At 42.0% G+C, this 15609-nt stretch overlaps 1 protein-coding gene across 3 annotated transcripts in view; it reads left to right on the top strand.

The window, feature by feature from the left end:
* The window catches only part of NCOA7 (nuclear receptor coactivator 7), a 26804-nt gene extending 14158 nt beyond the window's left edge, over positions 1-12646 (top strand). For 2 of the 3 annotated variants that reach the window (XM_010185948.1, XM_010185947.1), the window contains exons 8-13: positions 4265-4412; positions 8722-8847; positions 9321-9473; positions 10013-10108; positions 10776-10849; positions 11756-12646. In XM_010185948.1, coding sequence (XP_010184250.1) covers positions 4265-4412; positions 8722-8847; positions 9321-9473; positions 10013-10108; positions 10776-10849; positions 11756-11891 — 733 coding nt within the window. In that variant the 3' untranslated portion in view covers positions 11892-12646. Of the gene's footprint in view, positions 1-4264; positions 4413-5905; positions 5984-8721; positions 8848-9320; positions 9474-10012; positions 10109-10775; positions 10850-11755 lie in introns of those variants that run through there. The other variant, XM_010185949.1, reaches the window with a different exon arrangement.
* Positions 12647-15609: the final 2963 nt, after the last annotated feature.

The raw sequence follows: 15609 nt of genomic DNA, 5'->3' as shown, positions 1-15609 counted from the left end.
CAGGAATAGTGGTGGTGATGATGTCCGTTTGGGACCTCCTAAAGTAAAGTATATCTTTTAGAAGAAAAATAATTTATGGTTCCTCCTCAAGAGTTAGCTGCAACTTGACAAGTAGTCTGGTGTGTTTTATTGATAATTGCCTTTGCTCTTTTTCAGTGGACTCTATACCTGCTTTAATCTTTCTGACTTCCAGTCCCTGGCTGTGGTGGTGTCTATTACCAAGATTCAGTTCCTCTTAATGTAGGCTATCACAGGGTATCGCTCCTGTAAGCTGAACAGCTCTTTTTTACCTCTTGCTGTATGCCAGTTGGTTTTGCATCTCTGAGCTGCAACACTTGAGCATGACTTGGGAATGCTGCACTGAAGCTGGGCAGACTATTCCAGCAGCGGTCACAAAAGTGTCAAACACCAAACTTAAAAACCAGTCTTATTCCTTCTGCTGAATGTTACTTTCTCAGTACATTCACGGATCGCAGCAAGTGTTGTCATCAGTGTGCTGATGCAGAGCTCTTGCTCCAGAATTCAGATCTCAGGTCTCTAGGGTCCTTATGTCAAAGGTGAGGTACCATCCTGCAAGCGCAGCTTCTGCCTGATGTTCTTCAGTGTGTGCTCTTCTGTTCGGATGCATTCACATGTGCCCAGTTTACCAAGCGATGCAGTAACATAATGCCAAGCTTTTGTCTTACACTAATTTTATCACTTTGCTGTCATGATCTTTATGTTTTGTACTCTCCAAAATTAGTTTTCTACTAAATTTATAGCTTCACTTTAAACTTTTCTTTTTACATTCGATTTGTGCCCTCTGTGTGTTACTATGATCATTTTTGTAAGAATATTCACTTTCCTTTTAATCTGGCTACAGCTGGGGGCACTTCCCTCTCTAATCCGTGTTCCATCTTTCATTTTTGACTTGTGTCCCCTAGGTTGGTTTTTTGGTTTTGTTTGTTTGGGGTTTTTTTTTGTTTTGATGTTAGTTTTTGTTTTAAATGTTTCCTGTTGTCATCTTTTCCTTTTGAATAATTTCTTTCTTTCTGGAGTGATTAACTTCAGGTTTCTGAAGTTGTTCCTTTCCGAGTACTTTATGTGTTATTGATGTTTCTCTGTCAGTGCATGACACACTCATAAGCATATGATCACCAAAATGGCTGTTGAGTTCTAGGATAAATTTCCTTGCAGCTGTCAAGTTGGCTGTAAAAGAGTTCTTCAAGCAGTGTTTTTTCAATTTAAAAATTATCTCATTTTTTTTCAGTTTGGTAGCTTGGAAATATCACCATAGCATAATGTTGTAACATCAACAGAGAAGGGATGCTCTGCATCCCCTTTCAGAATGACTTCACTTCTGCAGACACCTATTTCTGATTTTATGCTTCTGCTCCTTAAATCTGGAGCATCTGAATTTATTTAGCATCTGTCCACATACAGGAAAGCTTAGTTATGGACTGCTCAGATAAACTGAGCATATATGAGTCTGTGGGGCCTGACAGGAAATACTCTGAGCGTACTGAGGAAGTTGGTTGTTATTGCAAGGCTCCTTTCTATCATCCTGTGAAAGGTTATGATCATTGGAAGAGGTCCTTAATAATTGGTTGCAGCATTTGTCTTTCCATCTTCAGAAGAAATTGAGGAGGATATGTAGAAGTACAGGGCAGTCAGCTTCACCACAGCCCCTATGAAGATTATGAAGCAAGGCCTTACAGATGCCATTTCCAGGCACATGGAGGGCAAGAAGTGACCAGGAACAGTTATTACAGATTGATCAAGGGCAAATTGTTTTTCTACCAACCCAATAGCTTTTATGTTTAAGATGGCTAGCTCTGTGAACAAGGAGACAGCAAGGGATTGTTGTTTTACCACGACCTTAGTAAGGCTTTCAGCAGAATCTCCCATAGTGTCCCTATTGGAGAGATGTGACCTGGAGAGGTAGACTACCAGGTGGGTGAAAAACTGACCATACCATTGGGCTCAAAGTGTTGACAGCTGGTCTGAGTGGCATCTAGGTACAAGTGGTGGTCCTTGGGGATTGACACTGTTTAATGCCTTCATCAGCAATGTGGACATTGGGACAGAATATACCAGAGGGACCTCAACAGAGGAATTGGCTGACAGAAACGTTGAGCAGCAGGGAAGTTGAGAGCAAACTCACCGTAGTAATGAGGGCTTCACTTCTTGCTGGACCATGTAAGGAAGAACATAGCCAACAGCTTGGGTGGTAGTTATTCATCTCTTCCTTTTGGACATATGGTTAAAAAGAGGGGCAGGGGAGAGAAAAGTAGGATGGCGCCAGACCCTTCTCAGATCACATGCGGCATGCACTAGGGGAAATTGTGTTTAGATAGAAGAGAAGGAAAAAATGAGACTGGTTATGGATGGAAGAGGTTGCATGGAGGAGCTGTAGAAACTCCGTTGAAGATTTTCACAACTGCAAATGAACAACACTATGCAGCCTCCTTTAACTTTGAAGTTAGCTCTGCTATAAACAGAAGCTGGACTCGATGACCTCCAGGGGTGCCTTATATCCTAAATATGTTCTGTGGTTCTGAGATGAGTGTGCTGCTCTCCTCCACCTGCCTGCATGAACATATTCTCAAACTGATCTTAGCCGGACAGGAGCAACCACTGGTTTTATTTTCTTACACAGATCTGTAGGAATTACGTAGTTAGCTTTCCAGACTAGTACTGCTGCACATAAAATACACAGTGCTCAAGTTAAATGTCTCTTTCAGTTAAAACACATATGAGTTACAAAGCGATGCTCGTACTGCTCTTTCGGAAGCCCTGGGATGAAGTGAAGAGGCACAGGGAAACTGAGTGGCACCCATTGATGTGGGAAAACAACTGCAATTAGAGGAAAAGGTCTTGACTAAAACTAGATGATATCGCTTTTAGAAGTGGCTTCCATAGTTCAGTTTTTAGATCTATGCAAACTTGTAAGAAATCACATGGCTTCTCACAGATAAGGGGGAAACCTTGGCAAGGAGAGTGTGACCCTCTTAGCCTTTTCAAGGCAATTATTGGCAAGAACTGTCCCAAAGACGGAGAGTTTGTACTGTACTGCCTTGATCTCTTCTGTGTGTGTGTTGCTGCAGAGGAATGATCAGCAGCTAAAGTTTTTACTTTGATATCAACGTTAACTACTTTGCTTGTTCTTGATGAAGGGAGGCTGCTGATGCCTCAGGAACGAGTGTTGGGTGTTCACCAATTTACAACAATTGTGCTGCGACTGTATTTAGTTACATATATATATATCTCAAATGTTTTACAGGTACAACTGGAAAAATCTCTGAAATTATATCAGTGATTCTGAACAGAATCCAACAGTGCTGAAATAGCACTTTAAGATTATTTGTGCGTATACATAAATCCAACTAACTTGAAATACAGGGGGAAAATGTCTGAATTTCTCTAAGATTTTTCTTGTTTTGTATAGATCAAGGAATTGCCAAACAAAACGTACTGGTGAATAACTAAGAGAAAGATCCTATGTTATAAGTACTTACTATCTTTCTATCTGCCCTCTTCATTTAGGGTTTTTTTTTTATTTTTTTTTTTACTGGCAATTCAACTTGTATAGTGGATCCACTATCGTATTCCTGTTTGCAATTGCATGTGCTCATTTTAATTTTAATATACTACATAAATTCCTTCCTTAGAAATTGTTTCACTGTTTGTTATGGATGTGGTCAAAAAACATCTGTTTCAAGACAGTGATTGAGAGCTGGCCACATTTATGGAAGTGCATACACTGCTGGTACTATATCAGTAGCAAAGCTGTCGGTGACTCCTCATTTTCATGATGCTAACAGAATGAAGAATTGTTTCATGTCTCTAACTTTTAGAGGGCAGCTAGAAATGTTATGTAAACTTCCTTCTTATGGATTGTTTTATGCAGTAGGTCAGACTAAATCAGTAAAATGAGTTTTTTATGGACTTAACTTTTGTGAGTATGACCTAAAGCAATCAATTTGACTTCTTAATATTAATTGTGTGGGACTGGGCAAGCCACTGAGTTTTACCATGATGCTTTGGCTGTGTGTATAGCAAAGGGAGGAGAAAAATACATTGTGGGGAGTGAAAGCAGAGAAACCTTGAAGTACTTCAGGCTGCCAGGTGGAGGGAGCTATTGCTTTGTGTGGGGGTGGAAGTGCACAGGTATCCTTTTTGTGTGGTTGTCCCTTCTTTGTCCTTGGCCAAAACTTCTGTACTACGTGACAGTGCTGTGTTCATTGGACCACTGGATCATGGTTGTCACCTCTTCTGTTTGCAGGGTGGATCACTTGTACACGTTTTTTGTTCAGTGGTCACCAGAAATATACGGGAAAGATGCCAAAGAGCAAGGTTTTGTCGTGGTAGAAAAGGAGGAGCTTGACATGATAGACAACTTCTTCAGTGAGCCCACTACTAAAAGCTGGGAGGTGAGCGCTTTCTGCCTTTGCTTATGAAGCATGTGCACATCAAGTGTGCATCCTCTGTTAAGAATCTCCGCACTTGCTCTTTTGATGATTTTTATGGTGTTTCTTTATAACACTTGCTGCTTCATGTAGAAGACCCCTCAGGGCTTGTATCTCTCTCACAAATGTGCTCATATTCCTTCAGTTCTCCTTTCTTCTCTCCCTGGAAAGAACAGGCAAACAACTGGGAGCTCTCTGGTGTGCAACCAGCAGAAGTTGCGTAAACATTTTGGTTATGTGATGCTAGCCTTTTGCAAAACTATACAGGTGTATGTTGTCAGTGTTTCTAAATCAGTGTGGTATTTATCTGCTACAGAAAAAAATCTCCAAAATGTATATGTGCATGTAAATACTCACACAGGCTCCTGCGTGCTGGCTGAAATGGATTAGTATGTGGTGATGTGCCAGACCCTTGGTTCTCAGGTGCAGCCAGCAATACTGTTTGAATATTGGTTGTAAGATGTATAAGTTTTATCCTCGGACTTTGGCTTTTTCATATGGGGGTTTTGCAATCTGTTTTAACTACTTGGCATGCCTGTGTTTATCTGTCTGTCTCTTGTGCATACAAAGCCCAGTTTCCTAGGGAGATAAGCTTGCACACATTTTTTAATGATAGCTATTATGCTGCAACACTTGCTGTGTTAAAGATATGGAATAAATTAAAAAAACAAATAAATCCCTAAGTGGGAAATACCTTGATGGTGATTTAAAAAGCGATCTGATTATTTGTCTTAAATATAAACTTGCTTTAAAAATCCTACTGCCCTCTGTTTTGGGGGGTGTTAAGCATTTTTATCTTTAAAGTATGTTGTCCTGTTCAAAGCAAAGCTTGGGAAGGTGGAATCTTGTCATTTGAAATGTAGCAAGTTTTCCTGGAATCCCAAGTAGCTTTTATTTTTACAGTTTTGTAGTTTCTTAATGGTTTGGTGCTTTGTAAAGTACAAGATTAAGAAAAAAAGTCTTCATTCCTTGTTTTGCTCAGAGCTGAGTGCAGTCATGTATTTCACTATATTTCACTGTTCAGTTGTCATTTGCATGCCATTTTCATAAAACCAAAATGAAGGAGGAGTGCCGGTGATCTGAAGAACGGAGGTGCAAGAGACCTGGCTGCACTGGGAACTTGTCTCTCATTATTTTGCTTAAATACGTATTGGGAGAAGAATTAGTTGGAAAAGACTTCTAAGGGAGTGTCTCTTTTATTGGTAATACATTCAGGCTTTACAAATTTAAAGTAGGTCTGCCAGGAAATCTCTATTGGAAGTCCAAATTTGGGCATGATTACTGTGACAGTTTCACTCTCACTAGCGGGGAAACAGAAACTAGGATTGTAGAGGAGCTTATAAGCAATTTTATCACCACGTGCCATGGGCAGTAGCTGTCTGGTGTGTGTGTGGGCAAGAGCTCTTGCCACCACAGCAGGGAAGTGTAGTGCATACTGCAAAATAAAGGGGTAGATGATGAAAGGGAAACAAATGCCTTTGAATATTCAAATTCTTTACTGTGCCAGACCTGACCAGGAGGAGCCTTTTGTGGAGGTATGTTGAAATGTGTCCCTGTTCGAACAGTGTGGATCTGATACAGCACTTCTGTCCTAGTAGAAAATGTGCTCTGGACTCCGATGAATTTTCACAGGGTATTTCAAGCCCAGGCAGCTCGCTTTTTCAGTCCTGTGAAATCTTTAGAAGATTTTTGTAGTTTCAGTTTCCGTAGCAGTTGATTTTTTTTCTGTTTCTGCTTTTGTGTGGTCTGTAAATATCTGATCTTGGAGATCCATTTTTTCCAATTGTTGTCTCTGAACTCCATTCAGATGTGCACTGCAGTTATAGACTATAGGTATATAGGTATCTGTGCAGTGAAGAGGGGGGGCTCGTCTGTCTGTGGAGTCGATTTGCAAGTTGGAGCTGTGTTAATAGATTTTTCTGTGGTTACCTGTGTCTGTGAGTTCAGTTGCATTTTGCTACAGATACCTGTTGCTGGTTGATTTACTGCGATAGTTTTCCCCCCTGCTGGGGAGAGACTTTCTAGAAAAAGGAAAGGTTTCAAAAGAGGTGCTGAATACTTCTGGTTTAGGATGAAAAAGACTATCTAAAAAAAAAGAAAAATGGCCTGGGAAATGAGGAAGGAAGGAGAGCCACTCAGGAGATGGAAAAACAACAGGGATAAAATCAGAAAGACTGTTTTATTTTTTTAAGTTTGTAGGGCGGTTTGTTGTTTTTTTTAAATGGATCTTGATTTTCCAGTGCAAGCCTTCCCTGAAATTGGCCATATGAAAAACTTTCCAACACAGGATTCTCCCCAATCCCAGAAGATCCAGGACTGGATCCCACTGCGCCTGGGCTGGAGGGGCAGGATGCAGGGTACAGCTCTTGCCGTATCACCAGCAGGAATACCTGTACCGCCTGTGTCCGCAGGGGCACGTGATAACGTTCGTTCTGAAAGCTGGATTTTTGCCCCATGGTCCTGCCCTCCTCTTCTATCCCCGCTGTGTGTGGGGGGGCACCAGTGGCTGGTGCCCTGCATGGGGCAGCTGCAGGGGAAGGGGGCTGGACGCGAGTGTGCACAGCGGGTGCGTTGCTCACATCCCACGGGAGATGCTGGGTGTGACTGACGGTATTAGGGCTTTGTCCTGCTCACAGTGAACTTTTCACCAGCCCTGGTCTTCATGGAAAGCTCCTTCTGCGCTTTGTGGCGTCATTAAGTCTGCACCTGGAGTCAGTCCCAGTGGATTTGCTTTCTTGCCTGTGGGGCAGGTGTGTGTGGGACCTCCAGGCTCTTCTGGGCAATTGTCTTGACTGTTGACAGCTTCTGCAAGTTCAAGCAGTGATGGTGAGGGCACAGAGGAGTTATGCAAAACTTTATCCATGTGTAACATGAAAGCTGTTTGGAAGCTGTATTCATGGGGAGGTATGCGGCACAGCATGCTCTGCGGCCACATCTTGAGGTTCCTGCACCAAGATAAGACCCCTGTGGTCATATGCTCATGGAAAGAAGGCGGTTTCAGATTTCCTGGGCCTCCTTGCTTCCCCTTTTCTTTCTCAGCAGCCCCATATCTGAGCTCTTGCTGTTGTTTCCTGTTTGCCATGATGGCACTGAGCCCCGGCTATAGCCCCACTGCCAGGTGCAGTGTGCTTCATCTCACCTCCCAGTGCTCTGCAGAGCTGAGGCTCCCATCGCTCGCCAAGCACCCCAAGCTGCACTGAAGCCTTAGCAGCTAGCTTTTCCAGCTTTTTTCTACCCCAGCAGCACCTTTTTGGGAGCCAGGACACCCAGACCATGTCTTCTGCTCTGTGGTGAGCTCTGGGCACTGTGGGTGCTGCCAGCCTGGGAACTCCTGCCCTGTGCCACGTTTGGGCTCCTGTTTGCTGCCCATACCACGTGGGGTTCAGAGTTTGTCCCCTTGTAGGCTGCTGAGTCCTTTCATAGATGAGCATTAGGTGTATGGACTCGCATTCTCATTTTGTTTCCAGCTTTATGGGAAAAAGTAGTGTGGCTCACCTGTAGTTGCTGGAGAGAAGTCTGTGCTTCATTTTATACATATTTAAATTCAAACCTGATGTTAGAAATATTTATAGGGACTCGCCTTTTAAAATATTATTATGTGCTCTCTTTTTAAAATCTTAAGCAAAGGAATAAATAGAAGTTTCCAAAGAGCTGCTTGATCATTTTCAACTAAGAATGTATTTTATAAAGACTTTGACTCTCAGAATGAGTATTTTCAAGAACTTCTGTAAGCTGGATGCACAAAACCATGTCTGAGTCAGTGAAGAAAACCAGGAAAAAGCTGCTACTTTAATAAAAAGAAGTGAAATTTTAAACTTTTTCATATTCTCATGCATTGGCACCTGAGAAAACAATTTATGTACTCAACTAGTGCTTAAGGGAGAACAAAGATGCTTCTGTGTCCTCCTCATTTAGACTCCCACAAGACATCTAGTTCAGATGCATGTAGTGTGCCTCAGAAGCAGGTGCACTTCAACCTTCTGACTTGGGACCAGCTATGTCTGAGAGCATCCACATGATGTCACCTGGTTACCCCAATGTTTATTAATTCCAAAGAGCTCCACAGCTGTGGGAGCTGTGGGGTGTGGAGAAATTCTGGCCATGCTGTCTCAAAGACACCTTGCCGGTTAAGAACTTCCCTATTTGACTAAGGCTGCTTGTGGTTGATACAACGATCCCACACAGTGTGATAGCTGAGGAGTATGTTGGTTTAAATTAATTTTCTTGACAGCATAAGAGCTGTGCTTTAGATCGGATACTTCTTTTGCCGCAGATCATTACTGTAGAAGAAGCAAAACGACGGAAGAGTGTTTGCAGTTACTATGAAGAAGAAGATGATGATACTTTGCCTGTCTTAAAGCATCACAGCGCCCTCCTGGAGAACATGCACATAGAGCAGGTACAGCTAGAAAAACCTTGTGTTTCCTTGTTAACTGTGGTGCTGTCTCTGCCAAGTGTGGGACATTCTATCTCCTGGAGGCAATGCCAGTGCTTTTTAAGAGTTTGGAAAGTACTTAGTATGTTGGAGTGTCTTTGTGCAAGGTCCTGTTCACTGTGACAGTGACTTACCTGGAAAGCTGATTTTTATGTTTTGCTCCTCTGGAGTTTGGGTTGTGATACTGAGGACTGGCAGCTCTTTCAGTGCTCAGAGAGCGTGGTGCCACTTTAGAAATCTGTTTCACAGATGGTGTGAATGCAAACAGTTGGGCTCAGAGCACAAGGCCACATGTGTGTGGTGAAAATGTAAAGCTGCTGACATTCTTTAAGAGCCATTTTTTGGCTCAGAAGCCCCCGCAGAAAGGGAATAGTTTGGGGCACCACTTATCACCTAACCTGTTGAATATGTAACCATTTCCCCCGTTCGTTGCCCAGCTTGCCCGGCGCTTGCCTGCACGAGTGCAGGGTTATCCGTGGCGGCTCGCGTACAGCACGCTGGAGCACGGGACCAGCCTGAAGACTCTGTACCGCAAATCGGCATCTCTCGACAGTCCGGTTCTCCTCGTCATCAAGGATATGGACAACCAGGTAAGGTGTGCATGCTCTGCGGGGGTTGGACTGAATGGGCAACCTTATAAAAAGTGATCATTTTGAAGTGCTAGCCGTACCATGAAGTGACATCATACCAAGATAAGACGTTGGTATTTTCTTTTATATTTTCTACCGCTCAAACTAAACTTACAGACAGGAAGGTACATCAGCACTAATAGAAATACCACCCCTTCCAGCTTCATAGTTGCAATGAGTGCTCCTTTTAATAGTGCCCATGGAAGTGTCTTCCTTAGGTATCTCAATGAGCTGTCACAAATAATGCCTCTGTGGAGGTCTAGCACTTCAGTAGCTCCTAGAGTCAGCATTTCTGTTGCCATTGTCATCTGGCTTGTAACTTGCTGGGTACAAAAGATTTGCAGGAGTACTTGCTCATCTGATGTACTTTACTAGTTGGTTCTTCTAACATGAAACACCAGCTCAGTTATTCCTTAGAAAGTATTTTGAAATGTCTGGAGTTTTTTCATCTAGAACTTTCCACTGTCCTCAAAAGCATTTTAATCATTTTATTCTGACAGATATTTGGAGCGTATGCTACACATCCCTTCAGGTTTAGTGACCACTACTACGGCACTGGTGAAACATTCCTCTACACATTCAGTCCAAATTTCAAGGTAAGTGGGTGTTCACTTTCTCAAGTAAGATGTTTGGGTTCCACGTCTGAAACATTTATGAGATTTTTATGAAGACAGCATATTTGAGTTTAGAAGGTGTGCTGGCTGTTGGTGAATACAGTTAATCACACATTGCTTCAGTGCAATGCTTTAAGCTAAAGTGGCTGTAATTATCTGAAGTGCTGAGGGGACAGTCTGTAAGGGTGAGGAGAGGGCTTTAAATGGATTTGAGGGGGAAAGCAGGAAGAGTAAGGAGTGAACTGTCAAAGACTCACCTTGGAAAGCAGTGATATTAAGAACAGGGTTTAATTTCACACGTGCTTATGATCACAGTGACAACAAACCAGAGAAAAGAGTGCGACTGAAATAATACCCCTTAATGTTCATGGTTTATGCAGTTTTCACACATTATTCCTTCAACAGAACACCTGCTGATTTAGAGATGCAAGCAGAATTTTTAAAAGGATAAGGATCCCTTGTTCATAGTTTTAAATATGTATTGTTCTGTTACTTTCTGCCTATTACCTCTTCCTCCTTCCTCTTCAAGAAAAAAATAATAAAATATGACCACACCAAGAAACACCTTCTAAGAGTTGTTCCCCAGTAGTTTTAGAGTAGAAGAATCCTCACAGTCCAAAATATTTTGGGTTTTTTTCCTCTTCCTCAGGTATTCAAATGGAGTGGAGAGAACACCTACTTCATCAACGGAGACACCAGCTCTCTGGAGCTTGGAGGTGGAGGGTGAGTGAATGTTTGATCTTCAAATCATCTAGCTGTTTTTTTTTTAAATGAGAATAGGGACAATGGTACTTGCAAGAAAAACTAATCAGTAAAATGGCTGAACATACTTTTAGTAAACTGTTTAGGGTAGATACCTCAGCAATCTGATTTCTGTTGTAGACGCAGCAATTTTTATTGCTTAAAGAGAATGACTGATGGTAGGCAAGTAGGGTTTGTTAGTTTGGTTTGGTTTGTTTCGGCTAGGAAAAACACAGATGTTTTGGGTATATACATATCTCATTGCTGAAGAGGTTTGCTACTGGAAGATAATCTCTAATGGCAGTTTTGCCCTCAGCTTCTAAGGTTTCTCACATGGTCCTTACTAAATTGTCGCTATTGTGTTGATACACAGAGCAAGGACACAGACGGTGCTTAATCAGGTCTTAAATTTCAAAGGTCGGTGGGCATGAAATCGAGGGCTAAGGCTGTAGGAGTAACTAAAACTGACTGCAGGCTGCACCACGGGACATCTGGGCAAGGGTTGCATCGAGAGTGTATAAACACCCCTCCTCCTCCTAAACTAGAATAGGTCAGATCTGCACCCGGACAGCTGGGGAAGAGACCCCGATGTCTGTGTCCAGGTGTTCGCCACTGTGGCTGTGACTGTGCAAACAGCCGAGTGGCACTGGGCTACGGATGCACCCTCAGTCCTGTGCTTGTCCCTGCTTGCTGGTGCAAACAGAAGTGAGGGGACTGCTCCGCAGGCTTCTTGGCAAGGACTTTGCCAGGGTTATGCTCGTCACGTTCGGTGTAAGAGGTCCTCAGAATTAGCCAGGTTCCTCCATATCACTCCTCTGGTTGTTTCTACAGCTTCCAGTATTTTCACTATTGTATGTGACCTGAAATTTGTTTTTATTTCCTCTATAGTGGCCGGTTTGGCTTGTGGTTAGATGCAGATTTGTATCACGGGCGAAGCAACTCCTGCAGCACCTTCAATAATGACATCTTATCTAAGAAAGAGGATTTCATAATACAGGACGTAGAAGTATGGACATTTGAATGAAATACTGACTGCCTTAAGAACTGGATCCATTAGGCACTTAAAAGCTAACTAGAAGGTGCAGGCTGCCTCACAACATTACATGCTTTCTCCTCAAGTTTGTACCAGAGCATGACTACGCAAAAAAACCCCAAACAGACAACCCAAGAAAAACAAAGCTGGTTTTGAGAGGCAGTAAGAGAATAGCAAGAGGTCAGTCTGAAGTGTTTTTTTACTTCCTCCTCCAGCACTCCTCCATCGAAGACATGATGCTTATGAAAACATTCATGGTGTATAAGTTGAAAGCCTTTTCTGTAACTGTGAAAAAGATCCTGTGGGAAAACCATGACTATCTAGTCCATTCCATGTGTATTTATGTTCAACGTAAAAATGCTAACCAAAAATAAAAGGTTACTTTACCAAAATCTACAGCATACTGTTTGCCATGGAAAAGAATCACAAATAGGTGTACACAGCACTTAAGGGAACATGTTTGTAAAATCTTTTTATTTATTGTTATTGTATAGCAGATTTTTTTTGTAAATGTATTAGCTATGAGTTTTTTCTTTAATGTTTCAAATCTCAGTTTGATAAATAATTGCTGTTCAGGTAGGATTCTTATGCATTGCCATTTATCTGAATCAATTTATTTGATTTCTGAAGTTAATTTTTATATTTTTATTTTATAAATGAGATTTGGTTTTCATTTTACCCTAATTAGAGGGTTTGTTTTCTGGCAGAAACACTTGAGTGCATAATTCTGTTTAGTTTTGGTTTTTTTTCTGGAATGAAGGAGAAGGTGGATAGTGCTTCTTATTAACTCTGCTGCCACATTCCTGTTAATAGATTATTATTGTGGCAGTGTATTGAGACACTGGGCAAACTGCCACCTGGTATAGACTTTGTCGGCTCCATTGCAGTCCACAGAATTGGGACAGCGTACTCTGAGCATCTGCCCTGGTGTTATCTGACTGTTTACAAAGGACATTTCTAAGAGAGGATTGTTTTTCTCTGTCGCCACCAAATGATTCAAAATAAGCCACCCACTGTGCTTTTCTGAGTGTTTCTCTACAAATTGAAGAATAACTGCTTTGTTAAGGGGCAAATACAATTGAGGTTTAGAGAAGAATGCTATTTCCCTAACAGGCCAGGTCATGTCAGTGTAATACTTGTTTTTGTAGTAATTTCCTTCCCGGAAAAGACTTGAAGCAACAGGCTGGCTTAGGGTTTGACAGGCAACTAAATATTCTCCTCTGTTTTTCATTAAATAATCAGAGACTTTTCCCTTTCCCCCCCTCAACACTGAAAAGACCGCATGTTACAAAATGAGAATGTGGGTAAACAGGGAGAGTGTGACAGAGGAGTGGCAGTGGTCGCTGTTCACCGAAGAATTCTGCTTTCCCAAAAAGCTGTGGTTTTGTTTACACAACCCAGACCCAGCCAACGCTGTCCTGCCCTTATGCTCGAATGTGTCCCGAGAAAGGCAGGTTTTAGGAACGGTAGAGTGTGCTTCCCTGCTTTAAACAGTACAGTCTAATTTTGGAATATTATTAACTGAGTAATACAGCTCAATTTAGTTACTGCTCTTTCCTTTTTGAATAGATTAAAAAAAAAAAAGCAGCCAAGTGGTTTTCTTTCAAAAGCATCACGAAATCTTAATCCTGCACAGAAATTTCACAGTCGAAAAACCAATGCTACATACAGTAAGCCTGTAACACGCTGCACCTGAGCTTTTCACGCTTCCCTTCTATGTGGTCTACTACAGCCGTAAATAAAGTTCTTATTGGTAATGCTGTAAAATATTTTGGGAGTTGCTAACAGCATAATGCGTTGGAGATACCAGGAGTATCTAGTACTGTTTGGTCTTTTAAATGATGGCAAACCACTTAATAGTTTGAAAAAAAAAATTTAAAAAACCCAACCAAAAAAACCCCGAAACCAACCAAGTTCAACATTTTACGTGCATTTCACTATCGCTACCTACAACTTACTCCATTATATTATTCTTGTCAGAGCATATCTAAACGCTGTGGTCTATATTCGAAACAGTGGTGTTCAATCAAAATTATGTGACCCTTGAAACTATGAATATTGAATATATGTAATGCAGTGCTATCACAATATTTTCAATAAAGGAATTTATGCATTCAGAAACTTGTTACAGATGTTTTTTATTCGCAAACTTCAGTACATTTTAAAGATCAAAGCATGCAGTGTCAGTTACAGGTTATGCTGACAAATACCTATGCCTCCCCTCAAAAAGAGAATTCCAGCAATATCGTATTTTGGAAACACAGTTAAGGAGATGGGAGCTTTGGGGTGGGGTATTTTTGTGTGGTATGGCATCTCCTAAAATAGATCTATGTTTTGAGCTCCCTGAAAGAGAGACTGACAAAGGGCTAAGAAATAGCAGTACACAGTAGACCTAGTAGTTCTCCTTGCTTCTCTCAGCTGTCGTGGATGACCCTCGTCTTTTTGACTTCTGGAAACAGGTTGGTCAAAAAGTCCATGTATATCATTTTTGTATGCACCCTTCTTCTGTTGCTAAATTGTTCAGGTTATTTTTCTTTCTGTCCAAGCAAAACAAAGGCATAACGTGCTTGGCTCTTGGCTTATTGTTTCTATGGTATACAGAGGTGGCATTAAGAAAAAAGAAACTGTGATTACACATGAAAGGAACAAGTATGCTGTCTGTGAACCTTGCTGTGAGTGAAATGGCGGTAAGAATTTGTTTAATGTGAAGTAAGAGGAAAATTACAGTCACTAGTAATTTTTCTCTCAAAGGCTTCTTCTTGCAATGTCAAGCATGTGTATTTTAGTGGTACTTGGATAAAGATTTTTGATTCAGGCCAGTGCTGAAATGCTCATTCACAATAAGGCTTGTAGGTGCCCAGCTAAGGACGGATGTTCAATTTGGTGCTGGTTTCAGCACAGGTTTTGCACCTGATGTTTTGTACGAAGCTGGCTTTAGAGCAAAGTAAACAGTTACTTTCAGAGTAATCCTCGTGTGTAAACTTTCAAGATTTCACTTGCCTGTTTGTAGCAGAGAAAAGGAGCAGGTTAGCTCATTGCAAAGGCATTGCCTTGTGCTCTGCAGATCGGCAGTTGCTGGTGAATGAGTTTCTTCAGTTAGAACAACTCACCATGTCCTGTTTGTGCAAGGACAGCTTGCATGCTCTCAAAAAAACACATTTCTGAAAAGTCTTATTCTGAACTTTAACCCCATCCCTGGAGACGTTCAGGGCCCGATTGGATGGGGCTCAGAGTTTAAGATGTCCCTTGCAGGGGCATTGGACCCGATGACCTTTGAAGGACCCTTCCGACCCAAACCATGCTATGATTCTATCATTTGAATGAGCTCAGAATGCACTTTCTTAATTTTAATCCCACCTTGTTTCTCTTTATAGTGAAAACTTGCGCTGAGCCTACTCCCTGTATTTTTTTTATCGGTGCAAGAGTTTTGCTTTAAAGCGCCGCGGGGATTATTCAGTATTTTATCCCCTTAGCAGGGCCTGCCTCTGTCAGGAGTGAATCCGGGACTGCTTCCCTTCCTGCTGGCTGTAAGACTGCATCAAAATAGTCAGCTTTTTGATGTTTTTTTTTTAATGTCGGAGATAATTTGGAGCGCACCCTTCGCACAGAAGCAGCAGCGGAGGGAAAGGGGCGGGGCGGGTGGAGGGGCGCTCCTGCAGCCCGCGGGCGCCCCCTGGCGGCGCAGGAGGGAGGGGCGGAGCGTTGACCC

The sequence above is a fragment of the Mesitornis unicolor genome, unplaced genomic scaffold, assembly GCF_000695765.1.
Source record: "Mesitornis unicolor isolate BGI_N332 unplaced genomic scaffold, ASM69576v1 scaffold17086, whole genome shotgun sequence".
Taxonomy (NCBI): domain Eukaryota; kingdom Metazoa; phylum Chordata; class Aves; order Mesitornithiformes; family Mesitornithidae; genus Mesitornis; species Mesitornis unicolor.
Note: the sequence above shows the minus strand (reverse complement) of the source record. Positions and strands in the feature narration are given on the sequence as shown.